Here is a 23,584-nt window from a genome sequence, read left to right as displayed (position 1 = left end):
AGCGCTGTGGACACAGCCAGGCAGTTCTCCCAACAACCAAACACGGCTCCCTCCCTCCTGGCCCAGCAGCTCCACCCCGATACACGCCCGAGATGAACACACATCCACGCAGACACCTGTGCGGGTACATTCGCGTTACCCACAACCACTGCAAGGCGGGGAGCGTCCAGTGGACAAAGGGACAAAGCGTGCTTTATCCAGAGTCAGCCCCAAGAGGAAGGAAATGCTGACCAAGCGACGACATGAAAGAACGCTGACAGCTCAGGGAAGAAGCCAGACACAGAGGACCACACACTGCTCAATCCCATTTATTTGAAAGTCCCCAATGAGGAAATCTGTCGAGACTGAAAGCCCACTAGTGGCCGCCAGGGGCAGGGAGGGAGGTGCACCCAAGGGACACCAGGTGTCTTGGGGTGAAAATGCTCTAAAATTGACTGTGGTGATGGTTACACAACTCCAAACACACGAAGAATTCCTGACCTGTACCTGTTAAGTGGGTGAATCAACTGGGATGTGACTCCTATATCGAGAAAGCTGTTTTAAAAAGAACATCTGGGGAAACAAAAACAATGCCAACTTTTAAACATTTTGAACACAAGCTTTCCTGGGGGCCAGTGGTTGGCGGTGTGTTCAGTTTCCTCACGGGGCTTCACCATTTTGCCCAAGGAGTACGGTTCCTGACGCGGCAGGAACACTGCCAGTCAGTCAACAGCCGGCGGGCACCGAGGTTCTGTCGAGAGCACCCGCGGTTGGTGAGCTGAGGGCTCTGAAGACAACAGAGGTTTACTGAACAGGCCTGAAACAGTTAACAGAAAACGCCAGCGCTGACACAGCCATGGAAGCGCTCTGGTTAAGAACTGCAGTCAGGGAGCTGGCCCGGTGGCACAGTGGTCACGTTCACAAGCTCCACTTAGGTGGCCTGGGGTTTGCGGGTTTAGACCCTGGACAGGGACCTACACACTGCTCATCAGGCCCTGCTGTGGTGGTGTCCCACATACAAAATGAAGGAAGACTGGCACGGATGTTAGCTGTTAGCTCAGTGACAATCTTTCACACCAAAAAAAAAAAAGAAAAAGAACTGCTGTCAGGTACGATTGCTTTTTTCCCCCTCAGAAATTTCTATAGTAGCGTGGTTTCCTCACTTTTTGACCAAAGGAATTCCAAGAAAAATACTGCATACTCCCGCCAGCACACACACACACACAGCACTGACAGCAGCACCAGCCAGGGCACAGGGCCCCTTACCAAGCCCTGCCCACCTTCAAGGTGCTTTAGGAAAGGGAACCGTGAACTCCAGGAGGTGAGTGCTGCTGCCCCTTCTCCCTGTGCCCAACCCTGCTCCCCTAGCCAGCCTGTCCACCCACCATCAGGACTGAAGGGGCGTCCGCTGAGCGCTGACTGCCCCTGGGTGGGGGACATGTCACAGGCAGCAGGGCTCTGGGGACCAGGGTTCAGTCTCAGCCTCTGTGGGTGCCCCCCCAGGCCGGGCCCGTCACCCCCACACTGTGGCCTGGCAGTAGCCCGGCTGGCAGACCAGACCATGGCTGCCGCACTGCCTGGAAGCCATCCACAGGCACTAAGTCGTGTTCTTCTTTTCCTTCTAGTTGGCATTCCGGGGCCAGGGGCTCCTCCCAGCACACACCCCTGGAACGAGCCCCCTCACGGTGCTCTGGTCAGGGCCCAGCAAACCTGTGGCTGCCTTGGACCCTCCGGGACGAGCAGCAGGGCTGAAACCAAACATAAAGGAGCCAAAGGGAGGTATGCGGGGCCCATGGGTCTGCCCAGCGGGATGTCAGATCCACTTCTGCCTCCAAGTCATGGAAGACGAGGGGCAGGCCGAGGAGCTGAGCCCCGTACCAGACATGTCCGCCGCGAGCCATAGGGCTGCCGCAGCGCTGCGCTCACCGCCAACTCCAAGCCCAAGTGTGCAAAGTGGGAAGTAACAGCCCGTCCAGACAACCACTACTAACACTAGCTTCTTCCAGATTTTGTTTGAGAAACGTATAAACAGATTTTCTGCAACAAAAACGGGTATAAAGTAGAAACACCACTTGGGAACCCGGCACTGTCAATACACACCACCGGAAAGCTCCCCGCGCAAACGCACAGGGGCAGGACTCCGTCTGTAAGATGGGGGCAGCGCTGTGCTTTTGGACGCCCCGCAGAGCGCATGGCCAGTCCTCTGCGGGGGAGGGCTGTAGACAGGAGAGGTCAAGTCTCGGGGTGTCCCGGCCTGGCCGAGGTCAGCACACGGCAGCAGTTTCTGGGACACGGGCACTAAGTGCCACTTTCCTGACAGTGAGCCAGGGAGCAGTCACGTCAGTCTCGGGAACATGGCCCAGTGCCCGTGTCCCTGCTTCAACTCAGCGGCCCCAGGGGGGAGCACGGGGAGAGCACCCCTGCCCACCCGCCCTGGCAGCGTCACTTCCCGCTCTCCCGGGTCTGCTACTGCTGCGTCTTTGGCTCCTGGCCGCTGGCCACCTTCGCTCTGGCCCCTCCCTGGGGCCGCCGCTTCTTCCTGGGAGCCCCTCTCCTGCCACGGTCCCCAGGCTGCTCCTGGTGTGCAGTGGGGTTGGGCCCCACGCCCCGTCGCTGCCTCATCCTCTCAGATCCCGGGCTCAGGCCTGGTGGCGGGTCCTCCTTTCCACCTTTCCCTGAAACAGCAAGGCTGTATGAGCAAGGCACCGCGAGGGCCCGGGGTCCTTCACACTGATTCTCTGACCGAGGTGCCAACTCCAGGGCAGCACACAGAACACACACGTGCCTGACACAGAACATGGGTGTCAGGCAGGTGAGAAATCTATGCTGCCTCCCCACAACAGGCAGGCTGACCGGAAGGTGGACGTCAGAAATACCAGCGTGAGGACAGGATCAAGAGAAAGAAAAAGTGGGCAGCAAAGGCGTGACAGAGGAGCAGGGGCAGGTGACGCTAGTCAGAAAGGGCAGACTCGCAAAGTAGGGCCCAGAGCTTTGACTCAATTCAGTGCACGATGGAGCTATGAGACGGCACTCAGGGCCAACCTGGCATCAATGTGTGAGCCAGCCCAGCGCCCGTTGCAGGGCCCAGGTGTGGAACGCTGTGGAGGGTGGTGGCCTGCGCTGGAGCAGGGCTGGCTCGAGAGACCCTTCTAAGGACAGATCCTGGGATGTGGGGAGGTTTAGTACGTGCAGGACAACATGGGAGGGCTCTCAGCTGGGGCTGGGGGCACCATCTCTCCCTCTTGTGCATCCCCGTGCAGCCGAGGGTGCCCCCAGCCCCTGCCCTGCCTGGCTCTGCAGCCCATCCCCACTGCAGCAGGCAGCCCCACGCCCCTGCTGTGTGGTGGGCACAGGCCCAGGGTGTGACAGAAGCACAGGAGCCTTTAGTACAATAGACCAGTTGGGGGGACAGAGGAGAGGAAGGAAGAGGGAGGGAAGCCTCTGAAATCAAGAAAGAGAGCACGGCAAGGTGACGGGGCTCTGGAGGATGCTGAAGGCGAGGAGCAGCGGACGGGCTCAGTCCAGGGGTGGAAAAGGCTCCGGGAGAGGCGCCCAGGCCAGGGCTGCAGATAAGGAGAACAGGGAGCTGGCAAGAGCCTCCAGGCCAGCCAGAAGAAGCCTGAGGCCCTGACGCTTCACAAGGCAGCCCCTACTGCTGCAGGGCACCTGGGCCAGAGCGCCCCATCTCCAGGACACGTGGGCTGCAGGCAGTGGGGAGGGCCAGGATGGGAGGAGGGATTCATGCCTCAAGGCCAGCCTCAGGGAGAGGCGTCCCAGTGAGCACAAGCACGGGGGCAGACGGAAAGCAGGTAAACAAGCCCCTCCCTGTCAGATGACACCACTGGTCCTACCTGTCTTGTTCTGCAACCTGGACTTGGGCAAACGCTTCTTGGCCTTTCTCTCCCGCCTCCCTCCCTGCAGACTCCTGTAGGCTTTTTCCGGGACCTCATCCTCAGGGAAGAAGCCTAGGGACCAAGGTAGATAATCAGGAGGCTGAGGGCAGGCCTGATGCTTTGCGTCTGGGTGTTCACGGCTTCCAACAGCTCCACAAGCAACAGCTGCACAACTTCTGTGTTCTAACCTGCCACGGCCACACCCAGCGCAGAACTGTGCTGTCAGTGCCTCGGGAAGAGCCAATTCGTGGAGCATTTACCATACATCACAGTCTATTTCTTAAAAATGCTCATGCTGGATTATTTACAATAGCCAAGACGTGGAACCAGCCTACATGCCCAGAAACTGATGATTGGATAAAGAAGATGTGGTATATATACACAATGGAATACTACTCAGCCATAAAAAAAGACAAAATCGGCCCATTCACAACAACGTGGATGGACCTCGAGGGTATTATGTTAAGCGAAATAAGCCAGTCAGAGAAAGACAAACTCTATATGACTCCACTCATAGGTGGAAATTAGCATATTGATAAGGAGATCTGATCGGTGGTTACCAGGGAAAAGGGGGGGTGGGGGGAGGGCACAGAGGGGGAAGTGGTGTACCCACAACATGACTAACAAAAATGTACAACTGAAATCTCACAAAGGTTGTAATCTATCATAACATTAATAAAAAAAAAAAAAAAATGCTCATGCTGGAAAGGGGCACGAGAGAACTTTCCAGGCAACGGTAACATTCTGTACCTTACGAGTTTGAATTACACAAGTCTCTGCGTGGGTCAAACCCCCCAGATGTGCACAACACCCATGCATTTCATTGTATGTAGATTTTACCTAAAGAACACTGGACTCTAGTTTGTGATAAGCACGAAGTATTTACAGTCCGAGGGAGGGCGGGCGGGCTCCATGGGCAGATCCATGATAAGACAAGGACAGTAAAATGGTGATGGCAGAACTGAAGTGCTGGGTACGCAGGGATCTGCATACTGTAAAATCTATCCACTTTGCCATATGTTTACAATTATTCAGAATGAAATACAGGGGGAAAAGCTTATGTCTTCAATCGTCAATCAAGGACACTGCCTTTCAGAATAAGCCATCCCAGTTCCATCAGCCACACTCCGAACAGTGGAGTGGGCTGCAGAGCAGACCAGCAGCATCCGCTGCCTCGGAACTTACCAGAAATGCAGATTCTCGGGCCCCATCCCCCTGGAGCCCAGCCCTGAGCTTCACAAGCCTCCTGGGGATTCTCACGCACACTCAGGTCTGAACTACGACGAGAGCTGCAGCGTCCCTCAACCCGCCTCTCTCCCATAGAAACCCCACCGGCTCTGTGCACAGAGATGATTCACGCCATGAGGGTGAACACACGATCAATCCTCTCCCCAGAGGATGAGATGCCTTCCAACTCGGGGGCCGTCTCCGTGTGCGGCCAAATGCTCACCTTCTGCCAGGTGCTGCAACCTGAAAGAACAAGATACGGTCACCACCACAGCTGTGGCTCCTGGGGGAAGCAGGGTGCACCCAGAGAAGGCAGCCCCTGTATGAGGGCTGCCCTGGGGGAGCCCACCCGCCGAGCTCCGAAGATGAGGACTGCCCGCCCTCCCGGCTGAGGCCTCCTGAGAGGGAGGGGGCCAAGCGAAGGCGGCCGGCGCTGATGAAGCACATGGCAACTCCCAGGCAGCGGAGGCACACCAGCCCCCTTCAGAGACACACTTACTTCCGGATCACCTTGTAGAGACGCTTCCTGTTCTGAGAAGGGGTGCTCTGGTGACTGGCCACTTCGAACAGTCTGTTGGCAACAGCCTCATAGTCAAACTGTTTCATAAAGAGACACCGTGGAGGCAGAGTCAGTCCCCTCCCAGTGTTCCCAGAACATGAACTGAGCAGAGAGCACACCTGGCCCGTGTGTGGATTCCCACTCAGATCACAAGGACACGCCCCGACATCCTCCCGCCCTGCCCTGAGCAAATGCCAACTATCTAGAAGCCGAGGGCAGCAAAGAGGCGCCGGGGCACTGCTGCCCGACAGAGACAGGGCCTCCAAGGCAAGCTCCGCAGCTTCCAGCCCCGGGGAACCGCTCACAAACAACCAGGAAGAAACCAGGATGGTCAATTTTGATAAATTTTACTTGACCCAAGATACCAAAAATCTTAATTCAACAAGTAATTAGTATTTAAAACTCATCAGTAAGTATTCCACATTTACGATCTCCTGAAGGCACAGACCCTGTCCCCTGAGCTCTGACTCTGGGCGGGACCCTCAGCATGCGCCATCTCGTTTGCCCCCACCCCATGAGGCGGGCCAGGAGCAGACGTGGGGAGGCCAAGGAGAGGTGAAGCCAGACCAGGAAGCACGCACGCCTGCCTGAGCCCGGTCTCCCAGCCCAGAGCCTGTTTTCAAGGACTCGTGCTCCAGAGCACCTGCCTTGCCCCACGTCTAAGTTGGATGGCTGCCATCTCCCTTCAAATGCCTCCCCCTCCAGCTTCCAGAGTCAGCAGAGGGCACAGCTGAGAGGTCAGCCCACAAACCCAGACCCACCTGGAGGACAGGGCCAGCGCTGTCCTCGTCATCTTCTCCCTGCTCCTCGTCCACATCAGGTTCAGTCCCATGGATGGAGCCTAGAACAGAAAGGGCCCCATGAACTCAGACACACACCTAGTGTTGCAGGATCCCAATACAAACATCTGGGGACCAAGAGCCCTGTGTGCCAGGGCCCACGACCCAGCAGAGCACGCAAGTGTAGGCTGGGGAGAGCCCACAGCACGAGAGGGACACTGACAGTCTCAGATCAACGGGAGTGGTGCCACCGCAGGCCTGAAAACAAGCGAGATGCCACAGAAGGGGTGGGGCCTGACCAGTCCTTAAAGAGGAGAATTATGAGTGGGCATCTTAGGCAGCAAATTGTAGCGCTGGAAGTTCCAGGAGTGAGGAGGAAGAGCAGCGAGTCCAGGCATGGGGTGGGCCTGGATCGAGGGACCGCGGGAGATGACATTTCAGGTGAGGGACCTGACGCTGGGCAGGCATCCAGGGCTCGGATGTCACTGCCCACAGAAGACAGGTTCTGGACGATAGGTGGACATGAGGGGCAGGTGTGTGCAGCAGAGAATGAGGACAGCAGGGCCGAAGGCGGCACAGGTGGGCCCTCCAGGAGACGCCCAGGTCTGCCTGTGCCGGATGACCTGGCTACTGGGAGTGAGAAGGGAGGGGGGACAGGTCAGATGCACCGGCAGCTGGGGTCCCACGCTGGGGAACGGAGGTGTGGCCAACAAGAGCCTCAGAGCAGCCAGCAAGGTCGAAAGAGCCAGAGGGGCAGAATTAGCCCTCACATCTACGTCAGATGACCTTCCACAAGGGCACCAGGACTGCTCACTGGGAAAAAGACAGTCCCTTCAACTAATGGTGCTGGGAAAAGTGGATCTGCATGTGCAAAGAAGGAAACTGGACCCTCACCTCACAGCATACACAAAAACTAACTCACAATAGACTAACAACTAAACGTAGAAGCTCAAACTATAAAACCCTCAGAAAAAACACAGGACAAGAGCTTCATCACGCTGGATTCGGCAATGATTCCTGGACATGACAGCAGAGGCACAGGCAATGAAAGAAAAAACAGACAAACTGGACTTAAAGAAAATTTTTAAATTTGGGGCATCAAAAGACAGTATCAACAGAGTAAGAGGGAGCCACAGAAGGGAGAAGATATTTGTAACTCACATACCTGACAACGGGTTAATATCCAGAATATACAGAGAACTCCTACAATTCAAGAACAAAACAAACCGATCCAAAAATGGGCAGAGGACTTGAATAGACCTTTTTCCAAAGAAGATATACAATGGCCAGAAGCACACAAAAAGATGCTCAACACCACTAATCATCAGGGAAATGCAAATCACAACTATAGTGACACCACCTCACATCCATGGGGATGGCTACCATCGAAAAAAGCAGAATACAGTAAGCACTAGCGAGGATGTGGAACCCTTGTGCACGGTTGGTGGGAATGTAACATGGCACAGCTGCTGTGGAAAACAGTACGGAGTTTCCTCAAAAAATTAAACCTAGAACCACCATGTGACCCAGCGGTTCCATTCTGGGTATTTATCCAAAGGAACTGGAAGCAGAGTCTCAAGGCGACATCTGTGCAGCCGTGTTCATCACAGCGCTACTCGCAACAGCTAAAGCACGGAACCAACGCAGGTGTCCACTGACGCACGAATGGGTAAACGAACCGTGGTCCATCCGTACAATGGAATGTGTACGATTCAGCTTTAAAAAGGAGTGAAATTCTGACACGCACTATGACGTGGAGGAACCTGGAGAACACGGTACTGAGTGAAATAAGCCAGTCACAAGAGGACAAATACTGTATGATTCCACTTATATGAGGTTCCTAGAATCATCATATTCACACAGACAGAAAGTAGGTGGTGGGTGTCAGGCCCTGGGGGAAGGGATGGGGAGTTAGTGTTCAACGGAGATAGAGTTTCAGTTTGGGAAGACGGAAAGGTCTAGAGATGGATGGTGGTGATGGCTGCACATCATGAGTGCACTTAATGCCACTGAGCTGTACACTTAAAAATGGGTAACAGACTAAACTTTATGTGTATTTTACCACAATTTTTTAAAAAGCAGAGGCAAGGAAGAATCCTGAAGCTGGCAGATGACATGCCCCCTGCAGCCACAGGACACGATAAGCAGTGCACGGGTCACCCAGAGGAGTCAGCCACATGAGACTAACTGACATCCAGCAAGGACCCACGTTAGCATCAAGACCAGAAGAGACCAGACCAGACAGCATCGCTGCCCGAGCAGCACAAGCCCTGCCACCAAGCCCTTCAGTGGGATGTTAGCCATGGCATGTCCTGTCCACTCATCCATTCACTCACCCACCCCAACTACTGGGCAATCCTCTGTGCCAAGGGCTACACTGGGGATGCAGCTATGGTCAACCGGGCTCCCTGTCCTGATGGAGCTGACATCCCATGGTGGGGGGACTCCTCGGGCCAGGAACAACAAACAAGAGATTTACACAACTTTCAGTGATGTTTGCCAGGAAGTGAGACACTGGAAGGACTGGGGGTGGGGCTGGGAGGCTGCACTTTACACAGGGTGGTGGGGGCAGGGCCCAGAGTGACAGAGGGCAGAGACCAGTGGGGAGGGGTGAGCAGGGCAGCAGAGGCCCAGGCAGGAGCAGAGGATCAGAGAGGAGCCTGGGGGAGTCAAGAGGGCGTTGTGAGAACACCGGGGGCCACAGACCCAGGGCTAGGAGAGTGAGTGACACGTATGCTTGTTGTTAAAGGTCACCCTGGCTGCCAGGCTGACAGTGGACTTTGGGGACGAGGGCAGAAACAATGAGACCGACAGGAGGCGAATGCAGGGATCCCAGCGAGAGCCACTCTCAGCTCAGACCAGGACGGGTGCCATCACATCCCGATGCGTGTGATCCTCACCTTTCCACGGCTTCTTGGATGGCACATCCTGTCCCCGCTCCCGCTCCTTGCCTGCCGACATCTCCTCGTCGCCCTCTGACATCTCATCATCTTCCTCTTCCTCCAATTCCTTCATCAGGTCTTCGATGGCAAACGGGGCCTGTTCCACGATCGTTTCGAAGATGCCTCGAGTGATGTTATGCAAAACCAGAGGTCTGAAGGTGCAGCAGGCAGGGAGGCAGGCCCGTCAGGCTGGACACTCAAGGGAAGAAGCTGACTCCTTGTGCCCCTCTGTCCCCACCCACTATCCAACGGTCCCCCAGTGACCCTGTCACTTGTACACAAGTCTTTCTCTCTTCCCGAAAGGGAACAGCGACGTCCCAAAGGCAGTCACCCTGAAGAACCCGGTGAAAAAGAGGCAGACAGGAGGGCACCAGCCACTTACTCCTCAGTCCGGGCAGCGATTCTGCAGAAGGGGTCAATGAACCTCAGGTTCTGCTCGGCCGTCAGCTACAGGGAAGGAGGTGGGGCCACTTCAGCTCCTCGTTCATAAACACCCAGTGACCACCCGGCCGCTGCCCTCACCCGAGCCGACCACACCTCATCGGCGCCCACTTTGGTCAGCTCCTCCAGGAAGATCTCCAGGAAGTGGCTCTTCACCCCATTGGGAGCCTGGCTGTCAGGGTGCAGGATCTCAGTTGTCAGCAGCTCCAGCAGCTGCTCAGTCTGTCTGAGAAAGAAACAGGCAAATCAGCAGGCAGCCACATCAGGCAACGAGGCAGTGGTGTCCCCTCTACCTGAGTGGGGAGCTTCGAGGGGAACGCCATCACAGGCAGGCGTCCCGTCTTCCACACCCCAGCACTCACATCCACACAGGCGAAGCCTCAACAATCTGGGTCCACTCCAGCACAAAGGACTCTTGCTATAACTGATCTATGCGACCATCACCAGCACCAGCACATACGTCATGACTGAGTCTGAGCTACAAGGTGAAAGGTGTATAAACCTTCACACAGGCTCCCCTTCTTTCCTCACAACCGCAGGGCAGGGGGAAGGCCTGGTGCCACAGGGTGCTACCTCCAGTCTCCCGTCTCTCTGCTGTCCTCGCTGGGAACTGCTCTGTAAGGACGCCAGGACAGAGCAAATGCAAAGCAAGCAGAGGGAGGCCAGAGAAGGGGAGGGGCTTGCTTCCTGGTTCTGCTGCACTGAGTACGCAGGCCGTGACACGTCACAACAGAGGTCTCCCCAGCATGCTGTTCCGGTGGTCTCAGGGGCCCACAGTTCCAAGGTCAGAGAGTTCCAGAGACCAGCCTTCAGTGGTCTGGATGCACCTGAGACTCCTGGGTGCTGGATAATACGCAGATCCCTACACCTGACTCTAAATCATGCATTCTCTTAGAATCTCCCTGGACGACGCTGATGCACGGCAACACTGTGGAGTCACCAATTCCGGAAAGGAAAAGGGATGCTGTCTGTGGCTCAGGAAAAATGAGCCGAGGCCAGATCAGGTGCAGGAGACCGCCTCCCGGGGTAACAGTAACACTGACAGACATTTACCAGGAAAACAAACTAGTTAACATGGTGTAAGAATGGAGAAAAGCTAGAAGAGTGGACCAAACTAGTCCCACTGGTTACTCAGAGCAACGGGAGCTTGCCAGCTTCTTCAAAATGACCTTTGCATTGAATTACTAGCGACAGTGACAACAGAACTACTTCTTCAGTCACGGGTACCCACCGGGTAACCCACAGACCTGTCCTGAAACGGGTGAGGCTCGGGGCCTTGGGGCCTCAGGGCCTCACGGGAACTTAGGATGCAAATCACAACCAGAGGCCCTTGTGCCCCAAACATAAAGTCCCCCACAGTAATTCTAAACTCAGAAAAATTCAGGTAACTATACCCCAACTCCTGCTGATCTTGTTCATATGGGGGAAGAAAAGTGGACCGGGGCAAGAATTTGTTAACTCTGCTATCCAGACGATAACCAAGTCCTACAGTAACAGGGCTGTGGGCCCCACTCTCTACTTTCACGTCAGGTACTAGTTTTAGTATCCATACACTTGAAATCAACTCCTTTAACGTACACTTTTAAGTTACAAATCAATGCAAAGTTTATTGTTTCTCAGTTTCTCTCACCCTACCCCCTACCCAAAACCACACAGCAACAACACACTGACACGGGAGTGTTTCTGATGCATCGTCAGTAAAATAGAATAAAAACATCACGTTTGACACGATGCCACTTTTGTAGCACACACAGAAAACAATACTTTAAAAGTAAGTATCTGTTGGAGTTAAAATTGCTTTTTAACATTTTATAAAAGCTTGCTGAATTCTCTAAACTAAGCACGCCTCATTCGTAACTACAAAAAATTTATAAAGAACTAAACTTTTAAATTAACTTTAAAAACTTTAAAAGTGAACACTGAGGAACGCACTGTGAGTTGTGGATCTCGGACTGCCCGTGACGTGGCCGCAGAGCTTCATGCAGCAGCTCATGGCGGCAGGAGCCCCTCCCCGCCCCTGCTTGGTCCCCGTGTCTGCAGGAGGGGTGGGGGAGGAGCTAAGGCCCAGCGGAGCCCACCCAGCCCCACCTGCAGTGGCAGAATCCCCCCAGCGCAGCTCCACGCGGCGGAAGCCTGAGGAACCCCAGGCCCCTTACAGTCTGGGGGGACAGAGCACCCCACCACAAGCACGACCGTCAAAACTGAGAAGTCTGGATGAATTAAATATGCCTAGAACTGGGAGCAATTACCTCTGACAAGATAACTGAATATACTGTGTTTTACAAAAAACACTCCTTAGCTGTGCGTTTCTTCTAAGGCGAGGACTCCATTCTGACCACAGTAAGAACTCAGCACCAAGACGGTTCCCAAACACTCCCACGAACACAAGAGCAAACCCCAGCTGTGGAAACGCCTTCGTTTTCAGTACCACCGTTCACCCTGCGACGTAAAGGCGATGTCTCTTTACGACTAACAACTAAGAGAAGCAGGTGACCCCGGCGGCCCTGTGACAGGGACCCGGATCGCCCGCGAGCAGCAGGCCGCCCTCAGGGCGCACCGTGAGGACCCACCTCTCTTCCCATCCTCGCATTTTCAGGGCCGTCAAGGACTCATTCAGGACCATCCGCATGAGCTGTGGCACAAAAGGAGACCTGTGAGTGGGGGCACAACCTAGACCTCCCCTCTACCCCTTGGTCACCTGTGTGCCCCTAAATGCACAGCAGGCTCTCCAGAGCTGTTGGTGAACAGGACACCAAGCCCTCGGGACCCTGGGCCCTGAGAATGTGCCACTGCCCTGGGGCTGAGAGGCCCCCACTTTCCCAGAGCGCCAGGAAGTCAGGCTCACAGTGGAAACAGCCGGGCAGCAACTGCAGCACCAGAAAGGAGAGCTGAACCGGAAGGGCCCCTGCCTCAGGAGCGAGAACAGGGACCAAAGCACAGGTGTCCCCTCATGGGAGAGAGCCCTCTCGGAAAACCCCACGCCTGAGACTGAGAACATCCCTCTGAGCTCGCCCAGGGACCGCTTCCCCAACACAGAAAGAGTTCACGCTCTCTGCCCCATTCCCCTACTTCCCCATTCCCCTCTTCCCCTTTACAATGGCTCATGGCATCTCTGGCCCGGTTTTCGTACCTTCCAGATACGAACCCAGAACGCCCACAGAGGGATCTGGTCGTGGTAAAAGGCCACAGAGGACAGGTACAGAGCACACACAGGAGGCAGGACGCCCTTCTCCAGGGACGCTAGGGGCACACCTTACATCACTCCCTGCCTACAGTGCTGTCAAGAGGGTGGGCCCTCATAGCGGCCAGTGCTGCCAGACGTGGTCACACAGGGGGACATCGAAATGGGTCTCAAAAAGCAAGAGAACCCATCCTATCAGAGGGCCCAGCAACTGCACCCTGGAAACTGCGTGCTAACACTAAGACCTCCCCTCCTGTAAACTTGTACTTTGTGAAAGTGCAAAGCCTGGCCCTGGCCCCCTGCCTGCCCCATGCTTCAGCATCTGACTTCCTTCCCTCTTGAGCGCCAGCCAGTCCTCACTTTAATGACATGTGACATCACACAGTGTCCACATAACGCTGGCCCAAGTCTAACCTGGGGCTGAGCCAAAGCGGCAGATCTCGAGTAACCGCAGCCCCCAGGGCTCCTGCCCTTAGTGAGGCCCAGCCCCTTGTCCCCATCAGGTCACCAGCTCTCAGACAGCAACACTGTCCCTTCATCTGAGGACCATCCCAAGTCCCAGTGAACACCATCACAGTAAGGAGACTGTGGTTCAATGGGGGCGAGGGGGGCAGCAAGACACTGAGTCTGGAAAACCCAGTCTTCTCCACGTTTCTGAGGGCAGATCAGCAACCTGAATTCACAGAAACGCAGCGTCGGAAAGAAGGAAAAAGGGGATTCTGCATATGACAATGATATTAATTGTCCTCGCCCAGAAGAAAACACCGTCAGAGGCCAGGACCCCACCAGCGGACCCGAGGGTCTCTGTCCAGGGCGCAAGCCCGCGCGGCTTCCTCCGCAGGGAAGCAACGGCTTCACCACCGACTCTCCCTGGAAGGGCAAGTCTATCCCTCCTCCTCTGAGCTGCTTTGTGTGGTGTTTTAAGGACTGAAGTCTTTGCCCACCCACCACCCCTCAGAGACAGGGCCAATACCGTGGAACCCTGCGCGCACACACACCCCAAGCAAGGTCTGGGCTCCTGTCACGCCACTAGGCTTCCAGGTCACAGTGCTCAGGGTCTCCACACTGTGAAGCCTTGACGCTCTGCACCGCCAGGGTGGAGAAGGCTCAGGGGCCAGACCTCTCTGCCGTGTCCTGGCCTCCCCCGCTGGCCCTGCAGGGGAGCAAGGACCGGGTGCCGGGTGCTCAGACCTGCTCCCCACGCCTGCCGTGCAGGCTCCGCAGGGGGCCCCAGCAGGAGAGCGCACAGCGTCCTCACCAGGTAGTACTTGTCCAGGCGCAGTCTGTCTATGCCCGTCCACTCACGATTAATGGTTTGCCAGAACGTCTGAAGGAACAGGTGCTCTGGAGGAGAAAGGAGGCCAAAAGAGACTCAGAGAGGAACAAGGAAACCACTTTGGGAAGTGGCGTGAGAGAATGTGAGGAAAGCTGGTCAGGACGTCCTGTGCCAGCAACCTGTGGGTTCTCAGCCCCAGAGTCTGCTGCGCTGAGAAGTGGTGCTATGGATCTGGCTTCGAAATGAGGCTGAGGAACCTCAGAGAGAGAAGCAAAGCCCAGCGACTGCCCCAAGCAGCAGCCACATCCTCTAAAGAACAGACAGAGCCACCGGCAGGAGGGGCTCGGGCCAGTGCTTCTCCAGGCTGAGGACCCACCTGACCTCATGATGCCCCACGAGGTCCACCAACCCAATCAAGCACAAAACCCTGCTGATAACGGGTATGCCAGATGCAGAGAGCTCTGGGCTGAACTCTGTCCCCCAAATGCATATGTTGAAGTCCTGACCCCTAGTCCCTTGGAATATGACTCTATCTAGAGAGAGGGTCTTTACAGAGGTAATGAAGACAAGATAAGGTCATTGTATGGGCCCTAACCCAACGTGACTAGCGCCCTCAAAAGGGGGTACTAGGACACAGACATGAACAGAAAGATGACCATGTGAGGACACAGGGAGAAGACGGCATCTACAAGCCAAGGAGAGAGGCCTCAGAAGAACCAGCCCTGCCCACACCTTGACCTCGGGACACAAACGGGGCGTCTCCTATCTCCTGTTACAGGCTTCTCCAACAGCAAAGGTTCGTCAGATGGTGCAGTAATGGACAGGCCTGGCTCCACTAATTCATTCAAGTGTCACTGTGCTCAAGTGTCACTCATTCAAGGCGAACACTTTGTACTTGGCCTTTTGCTGAGCATAGAAACAAACTCCTCCGTAAGTTCTTAGAAGGTAGCAGTCATGGAGAATGGATCTCCTCCACTACCACTCAAATGAGTTAGACTCTCCCAAACCAGGAGAGCAGTTACTGCAACTGTTTGCACAGCCCCTAATTTTGACTACTCTGCCTACTTAGGTATAACTGAATACACCCCTCCCACATAGCATCAGTCCTCGCGGTCTATGCCAGAGACGCTGCCCAGCCTCGGCTGTTCCTGGAGCAGCACAGGGAGGTGGAAAACGCTGGTGCCCAGGCCCCAGCCCCAGGGCCTGATCTAACTGGACCAGGGTCTGGACACCAGGATTCTAAAGACTCCCAAGTGACTCCAACAGGCAGGCAGCACGGGTGAGAACTCCTGACCCTGGTGAGGACAAAAAGGGAAGAGTTAGGAAAGCGCACTGCAGGAACTTCACAAGCAGCAGGTGGGATTCGGTCAAACAGCTTGGTAACACCACACCAGCTTTCCGTTCCAATTTTAAAACCTAAGATTCCAGCCCTTGAGGTTCCTGAGCTGAGCCTATTTTGGGTAACTGAGTTAACACGTGCTGGACACTCAGAACAGTGTTTTACACATAAGCACCAGCAGAAGCCAGCCAGAACGGGGACCGCTCTCGCTCTCAGAACACAAGCCTGCGTCTGGCAGCTGACTCACTGCGATTCTGGCCCAAGGCGAGGATACTCACGTGCCTCTGCACTCTGAAAAGCATGGATGAGCTGGGAAATGGTCCTTCCTAGTTCCTCCTGTGCAGGAAACAGTAAAAACTCCCTCAGTCCCTGGAGAAATGTGCTCTTACAACAACATGCAACAGCAGAAAGACAAACGCACTCAACTGTCCACTCCCTCATCGTGAGAACCGGCTTCCACTGGCTCTTTCAGCCCAGCAGCTTGAGGTCTGCAAGTTCACCCCTACTGTGAAAGGCCTCTCCTACAGCCGGGGCCCAGAGTCTCGAAACACGCAAGGGCAGTAAGTGCCCTCAGGACAGAGGCCGAGCCCCAAGCGTAGGAGGTGGACCGTCAAAAGAGGGGGCGCCAGAGAGCAGGGAGGCACCTGACCAGCAAAAAGAAGGGGCTGGGCAGACTCTGTAAGTTGCTCCCTGTCTGCCTGCATCACCGCACCAAGCATCGCCTGGCGCACTGGCTGAAGAGATGATTCCAGACCCTCCCCTGGAGAGATCCCATTCAGCAGGCATGGAACACAGCACAGGGATCTGCATGTTAAACAAGCACCCTCACTACCCAGGTGATTTTAAAGAAGAGCAGACAGTCCACACCCTGAGCAACACTGCTCTAGAAACACTAGCATTTTAGGGCAGTGAAACTCCTCGGTGAGATGCCACAATGGTGGAGACAAGACATTACATGCTCATCTAAACCCTCAGAATGTACACCAAGGGTGAACCCTAAAGGAAACTATGGACTCTGGGTGATGATGATGTGACAATGTTGGTTCATCAACTGTCCCACTCTGGTGGAGGACGTTGACAGTGGGGGGCTGTGCACATGTGGGGCGGGGGGGGTACATGCGAACTCTGCACCTTCCTCTCAATTTTGCTGTGAATCTAAAACTGCCCTAAAAAAATAAAGGTTTTTTTTCAAGATTTTATTTTTCCTTTTTCTCCCCAAAGCCCCCCGGTACATAGTTGTATATTTTTTAGTTGTGGGTCACTCTAGTTGTGGCATGTGGGATGCTGCCTCAGCATGGCCTGATGAGGGGTGCCATGTCTGTGTCCAGGATCAGAACCGGAAAAACCCTGGGCCGCCGAAGCTGGAGTGCATGAACTCAACCACTCGGCCACAGGGCCAGCCCCTAAAGTTTATTTTTTAAAGAGACAAAATAAAAAGGCTAGTCGGAGAAATCCTTGTCTCAGAAGACCTGGATTTGGTCCCTTGACTTCCATCATTTCAGTGCTCAGTCTGCAATCTCTGACAACACAGAACAGAGAACCCAGGCTTTCACCCATGCCAGGACCCACAATAGCATCACCTGTGTCGCTATGGCGCACAACTCAGCAAGTGCAGAACACACTCTAACCAGAGGACCAGGCCCTCTGACCATAAAAAAAAACAGCATCAAAGCTGTAAAACTTCGCCCAGTATCTTTGGCTTTACTAAAATGAGGGTCAGCCACATGCCCGTCTGTCCTCCCACTGACACCACTGCTCCAGCTTCTTCCACCACCTTCCCATCCACTCACCTGGAGGAGAGGCTTGTCCTGCATCCACATGCAGTAAAACAGTCCCTTCCACACCTTCAGCAGCTCGTCATGAGTGAAACCACCTGTACCAAAACAGCAACTCTCAGACCAAGTGAAGCCAACCCTTCAGTGCCAGGAATGAAGCCAGAGCAATGGGGCCACCTGAGCCAGACCAAACTCCTCCTACTGGGAAGGTACCTGGCCCTCCCCACTCAAGCCATCCTCCCAACTCAGAACCCGTGGGGCCTGTGGCTGTAAGGAATCCCCCAGGCAACTGCCATTTCATTCTTTCAATCTACAGATATCAGGCCCCATACTCCGTTTTTGGAGATTCAAACTTGAGTGAGTCATCATTTTCCCGAGTTGGATGGTGGTGACAGCAATGAATCTGATGCTGAGACTTCATCTAGCATTACACTTGGGGTTTGTGCACATTCTGTTATACCTCAAATTTTAAAAGAAAAAGTTAACTCATTCAGGCTAGTAAGGGAGCCAGATATACAAAATCACTCGAAATATTTACTGAGGTCCTAACTATGTGTCTGGCACGGTGCTCCTGGAACTCAGACGTTAACTCTAGTATGGAAATCACCTGGAGGGCATCTTAAAAAAGATTGATGGCCCTACACAGATTGCCAGTTTCTGATTCAGCAGGGCTGGGATGGAACACAGGAATTTGCAGTTCTAATTAATGCCCAGGGGATGGTGATGCTGAAGCTGATGGGGGTGCGCGGGGTTCCACACTTTGAGAACCGCTGTTACAGACAGCAGTTAACAGGAAGCATGTTGTCTGCCCTCGCAGAGCGTACACTATAGTGAAGTTCAGTTGACAACCCAATAGTTACATAAAGAGAAAACTACAAATAGTGACAAATGCCGCTCTGAGAAAAAAATACAGGATGCCCCAAACAGGGGTACCGGTGTATATGGTCTGAGAGGGGGACTGGTTCCCAGAGGGAGGGAGGTCTGAGGTGGGAAAAAGAAATACGGGGCTGAGGATGGGGTGTCCAGGCAGAGGGACACGGGGTCACGGTCCCGCGAGGTGTGGGCCGAGCAGCTGCAGAGCCGCCTGGGTGTGGGCAGGGGCGCAAGGCCGAGCGCTCCGGGGGCGGGGACCGTGGGAAGCACCGCCCGGCCACGTGGAGGCTCCACGCGGTTTGCAGGACCCCCTAGCCTCTGCTGCCGCCGCCCCTGGCCGCCCTCCGCCCCCCGCCCAGCCCGGCTCGGCCCCCGAGGCGACCCCCGCCCACAGCCTCAGCCCCGCGCCAACCTGAGGCCCGCTGAGTCCTGGCGACGATGTATTTCCGGAGCTTCTTCACCGCCCGGTCCCGGGTCACCTGCTCGTTCCCCGCCAGGCGCTGCGCCAGCTGGATCTCGGGCGGGAGCTGCACGTGCGAAACCATGGCGACCGCCACCGGGACCCCCCAGGCTCCCGCGACCGCGCCGCTTAGCGTAGACGTACGGCGTGACGAAACACGACAGAGCCGGTCGACCCCGGGCGCGTGGCGTGACGTCACAGGTCAGCGCCGGCCTCTCCCGAGCCGCACGCCACCGCCTCGCAGTGGCCAGGAGGTGCAAAGACAGCGTCCCCCCCTGGCCCTCGTCTGAGCGGACATTCATTCTGGACGCTTGTAACTATTAAAGGGAGGTCGTTAACCGTATGGCCGACTTTTAGGGGGTTGTAGTGCACCCCGATTGCTGGGAAAAGGCTCTTCTTTACCAAAGAATGACAGCGAGCACAGGAAGAAGGAATAGTAGAATTGGAGAAAGCCCTGTGCCGCCCCCAGTGAATCGTTGATTCAGGCGAAGGTTATCAGAAATCGTCCCAAGGGCCAGAGAAAGGTGGTCAGGGCCGGGGTATTGCATGAGTACCAGTCCCCGCCCCGTAAGGCATACCGCTTCCGGCAGGCGCCCCCACCTGCGCGGCAGCATCACCTCTACCCAACCCTGGTCCAGCCTTTGGAGCTCTACCGCCGCTGTCAGGACTTAAGGATGGTCGTCCACGTGGACGAGGAAACAGCCACAACCCCAGACCTGGGACAGTCCGCATGACAACTGTCCTGAACTCTTCACAGAGTTAACGTCGTGAATGAAGGAATGACTACATAAAAGAGGAGGAATGCAACATACAAATATTGATTGGATCCTGGATCAAAGAGAAAGCTATAAACGTCCTTTTGGGGACAACTGGGAAAGCTTGCATATAGTGTGGAAATTAATAAAAGAAACCCTAAGTAAACTGGAGTCGGGAAGACCTGTAGCAGGAGCTCTCACCCTCATCACACACGGTCAGGTACACCAAACAGGAAGAGACAGGCGCATTCATCTCCGACAAGAAGTACAACTAGTTTACACTGAAGGAAGATTTCTCTCCCAATCAAACAACAGCCCAGCCAATCAGAACACCGCACCTCAGCCAATGAGAAACGCTGCAGCCCTGGCGAGCTGCTCCTGAGCCTCAATGAACTTTCCTTTAGAACAGCCCCTCCCTCTCCCCCTTTTCTCTATAAAGGCAGCTCCCTTTCTTTGTTCTCTGGGTTTGCCTATGGTTCCCTGCAGCAGGTGCGTCCCAAGTTGCAAATCTTTGTGCTATTTCCGAATAAACTCATTTTGAGGATAAACTTACATATGAATTTGTTTTTAAGCTGACACTAGTCTATATGTTAGGTTACAGTGCAAGATAATTGTTTATTAGGTGAAACAATGATTTTATGTAAAATGGGCTCAATAGACTTTTTTTGTAAAGGGCCATGTGTCAGGGAAGCCCAAGACCACCCCCAGGTGTGCTGATTTCCTAGGAGTACTGACGGCTATGATGTATTGTGAATACAAAGGATACAGAGCAAAATCAGCACAGGGAAAAGAGAGAAATCCAGGGAAACCAGGAGGAAACTTCCAGAATCCTCTCCCGATGAAGTTACACAGGACTCACTTAATTCTCCAGCAAGGAGCTGTGACAAGGCATTCGAGATGCCATCTACCAGGGAGCTTGTCAGAGATGGACAGCAAAGGTTTTTATTGGGGCTGGTCACATGGGCACCAAAATTCCAGATTGCCAGAGGGAAAGCCAGTGTTAGCACAAGCCATATAGTTTGTACAAAGGGTGTACACCCAGTGAGGCACTCCTATCACAGTGAGGGAGATGGGAACCCTCCCCAAATCCATGTTCCCCGACACCAGCCAACGGCCAGCCTCGTGAGCAGGACTTTCTCAGGAGAGCAGTCGGGGTTTGTGTTAACTCTCTTCTGCACAGGGAACACAGGGAATATTTTCTGCTTTGTGGGCCAAACAGCTGCTATTGTAACACAAAAGCAGCTACGGACAATATGTAAATGAATGGGTACAGCTGTGTTCCAGTAAAACCCTATTTTCAAAAACAGGTGGTGAGCCAGATTCAGCCCACGGACTACAGTTTGCCAATACGTGATGGAGAAGAGTGTCCTCACTTTAGGAAATAACTGTGCAGTGCATGGTGGGGGTGAAGTGTCATGATGAAAATAAACTGATAATCACACACACACACATAGTACATAAGCAAATATGGCAAAATGTTAACAATGATTGAATCTGGTGGCAGGAACACAGGCATTGCATTGCCCTGTTCTTCCAACATTTTCTATGTTTGAAAATTTCATAACAAAAAGTTGGGAAATAGTTTAGAAACTGGTTTTAGAATTAGATTAGTTCTTTCACTGACTATTTAAATACCATTTATATGCCAGGCTCCACTCTAGGCAACACTGATGCTGTGAACAAGACAAGGTCCCACCTCTTGGAGCGCACATTTCAGTGACAATGCTGAACTATAAAATAACAGATACACGCACTACAGGGAGGCCGGCACTCCGTGCTGTGGAAAAGCTGAGAGGAGGGAAAGGAGACAACGAGGCCAAAGAAAAGAGCAATTTTCACAGACATGTAGTGAATTCTTGACACAAAACTTCAACAAAATAACTCAATGAAATGCACCAACATAGACTTCAGAAATATACTTGACAGTATCTACAGCTGGTAGATGCCGACACTAATGAAAGATTGTTCAACATAATTGAAATACAAACGTGCTTTATTCTAAATGCAAAGTTATCCCTCTTTAGTAACCTTTTCAAAGTCTGCTGTGTGTTGAAGCCAAGAACGACCAATGGATACGAAAATGAGTGGCAAAAGTATGATGAGAAACATGATACTTTTAGACTCTCAAAGGTACGTATTCATTACAGTAGGAAAACTTCACAAGGGAGCAACCTGGCAGACGCCACTGCCTAAGGAGACATGAGCGGGGACCGCGATGTAGGGGGAGCCTGGACCAGAAAGGGGCCTTTACTGGGACAACAGTGAGACACAGGCAGTTCCGTAGAGGAGCTCGTTGGATTGCACCTCAAAGCTCATTTCCTGTCTTGATAACGACGCTACGCCTGAGCTTGTGGATGAGGTTAACATTAGGGAAACTCGATGAAGAGTTTACAGAATCTCTACACTATTTTTGCAACCGAAAATTATTTCAAAGTAAAAAGTTTTAAAAATTAGAAAAGCAAAATAAGAAATTCTGATGGGAATTTGGGGAATGAAGGTATTTTCCAACTTTACACACATCGCCCCCTGTAATGCTCACCCCACGAGGGCAGGGGTTGGTCTGTCTTGTTCGCCCTGCCCCCAGGACAGCGCCTAGGTGGTGACAGCGTGCACAAGAGCTGTGAAGAGCTCACTAGGTACAAACCAGCAAGAGAAAGGCGCTCATTCACTCCACAAATGATAAAGACCAGCATCTCTCATGTACCTACAGGATCATGTGGGGCCTCTTCTCATCCTGAGGCGGTCCTGTTTCTGTTTTGTTTTCTAGAATGTAGAAAAGTCCGTGTTCACAGATCCTGTGTGTTTTCCTAAGTCTTGGTCTTTCAACTCCAGGCTCAACGTGATGAAACAGGTGGGCCCAATGTGTGTGGCATCCGTGAAGCATCGTGCTGTGTCCGACGCAGGAAGCGTGTGAGACGTGCAGAGGAGGGACCAGCTTCCTTGGGCCCCACACACTGTGTGGCTTAGAACAGCAGACAGGGTCGTCCCACAGGTCTCGGGGCCAGCAGTCTGAAGTCAAGGTGGCAAGGAGAGGGTCCTGCTCCCTGCGAAGGCTCCAGGGGAGGAGCCTTCCTGCCTCTCCCAGCTTCCGGGGCCCCTGGCCCCCCTTGGCTTCTGGCAGCATCGCTCCAGGCTCTGCCTCCATCTTCACACGGCCTCCTCCCCTGTGTAGCTCTGTCCTCACGTGCGGTTCTTCCTGCCTCTCTGTGCCCTCTGTTTTCTACGAGGACGCCAGGCACTGCACTGAGGGCCCACCCTAATCACTAGGAACCTCATCTTAACTAATGGCTTCCGCAAAGACCCTATTTCCCAATTAAGGTCACACTCTGAGGTTCCAGGGCGACACAACTATGGGGGACAATACTGAACACACTACAGAGGCGTAAAGAAGACAAATAAGTAACAGTCACTGCATCCCCTGAGTGCCTACTGTGTGCCTGGGACTCACACACCTTTGTAAACCGCCAACAACCCTGCCAGGGAGGGACGGTCTTCACCCTTCTGCAGGTGAGCGAAGAGGCTTCAGGCTACACTCTCACCCAGAGCCTGTAGGGACAAGGGGAGGATGCGCCCAGGCCGGCCCTGGAGCCTGGTGCGGAGTGGGAGCACCTGCCTCCCAGCCAGGACCGCCCCCCAGGGCTCCACGGGTGCAGGTGGCAGCATGGGGCCGGGCTCAAACGGGCTGCACCTAGGGCGGCTGTGCTGCAGCCATCCAGAAATCCCTGATGCTTTCTGATCAAGGGGCCCACAGACCCACTGGGCACTGGGCCCAGCAAATGAGGCAGCCCGCACCGGTTCTGGTCATTGTCAGGCCTCCTCCTCTGCCCCCACCCTGTCCCCGTGCCCCCTGCCCTCTGCTCCCAGAGCCGCTCTTCAGACTCCATCTCACTCACTTCCGTGCTGTGTGCTTCTCTCCCCATATTTACTTCCTCAGTCTTTTATTAAAGAAAATTAGGGAAGTAAGAAAAGGGAGAAAAGGGAACCAGTCAGTTTCAGGGCCCAAAGGAACAACTTCTGAAATATCTATTCTTCATTTTCTGTGCATAGGAGTTTCATGAATTATATATTAATATATTGCTATCTTTTATTAATTACACTAATCACA

General features: G+C 54.0%; 1 protein-coding gene across 4 annotated transcripts in view; it reads right to left on the bottom strand.

Moving 5' to 3' along the window:
• RRP1 (ribosomal RNA processing 1) overlaps positions 1-20,519 on the bottom strand; it is a 48,678-nt gene extending 28,159 nt beyond the window's left edge. For 3 of the 4 annotated variants that reach the window (XM_070597467.1, XM_070597464.1, XM_070597463.1), the window contains exons 1-11: positions 18,677-20,519; positions 17,407-17,489; positions 15,895-15,952; positions 14,260-14,345; positions 12,391-12,452; positions 9,917-10,046; positions 9,762-9,826; positions 9,338-9,531; positions 6,420-6,499; positions 5,599-5,696; positions 5,323-5,342 (exon numbers count right to left, since the gene is read on the bottom strand). In XM_070597467.1, coding sequence (XP_070453568.1) covers positions 5,323-5,342; positions 5,599-5,696; positions 6,420-6,499; positions 9,338-9,531; positions 9,762-9,826; positions 9,917-10,046; positions 12,391-12,452; positions 14,260-14,345; positions 15,895-15,952; positions 17,407-17,489; positions 18,677-18,809 — 1,009 coding nt within the window. In that variant the 5' untranslated portion in view covers positions 18,810-20,519. Of the gene's footprint in view, positions 1-292; positions 2,655-3,830; positions 3,945-5,322; positions 5,343-5,598; positions 5,697-6,419; positions 6,500-9,337; positions 9,532-9,761; positions 9,827-9,916; positions 10,047-12,390; positions 12,453-14,259; positions 14,346-15,894; positions 15,953-17,406; positions 17,490-18,676 lie in introns of those variants that run through there. The other variant, XM_070597466.1, reaches the window with a different exon arrangement.
• Between the last annotated feature and the right edge of the window lie 3,065 nt (positions 20,520-23,584).

Source organism: Equus przewalskii, chromosome 27 (genome assembly GCF_037783145.1).
Source record: "Equus przewalskii isolate Varuska chromosome 27, EquPr2, whole genome shotgun sequence".
NCBI lineage: Eukaryota > Metazoa > Chordata > Mammalia > Perissodactyla > Equidae > Equus > Equus przewalskii.
The sequence above is the reverse complement of the archived record's forward strand: the minus strand, read 5'-3'. Positions and strand labels throughout refer to the sequence as shown.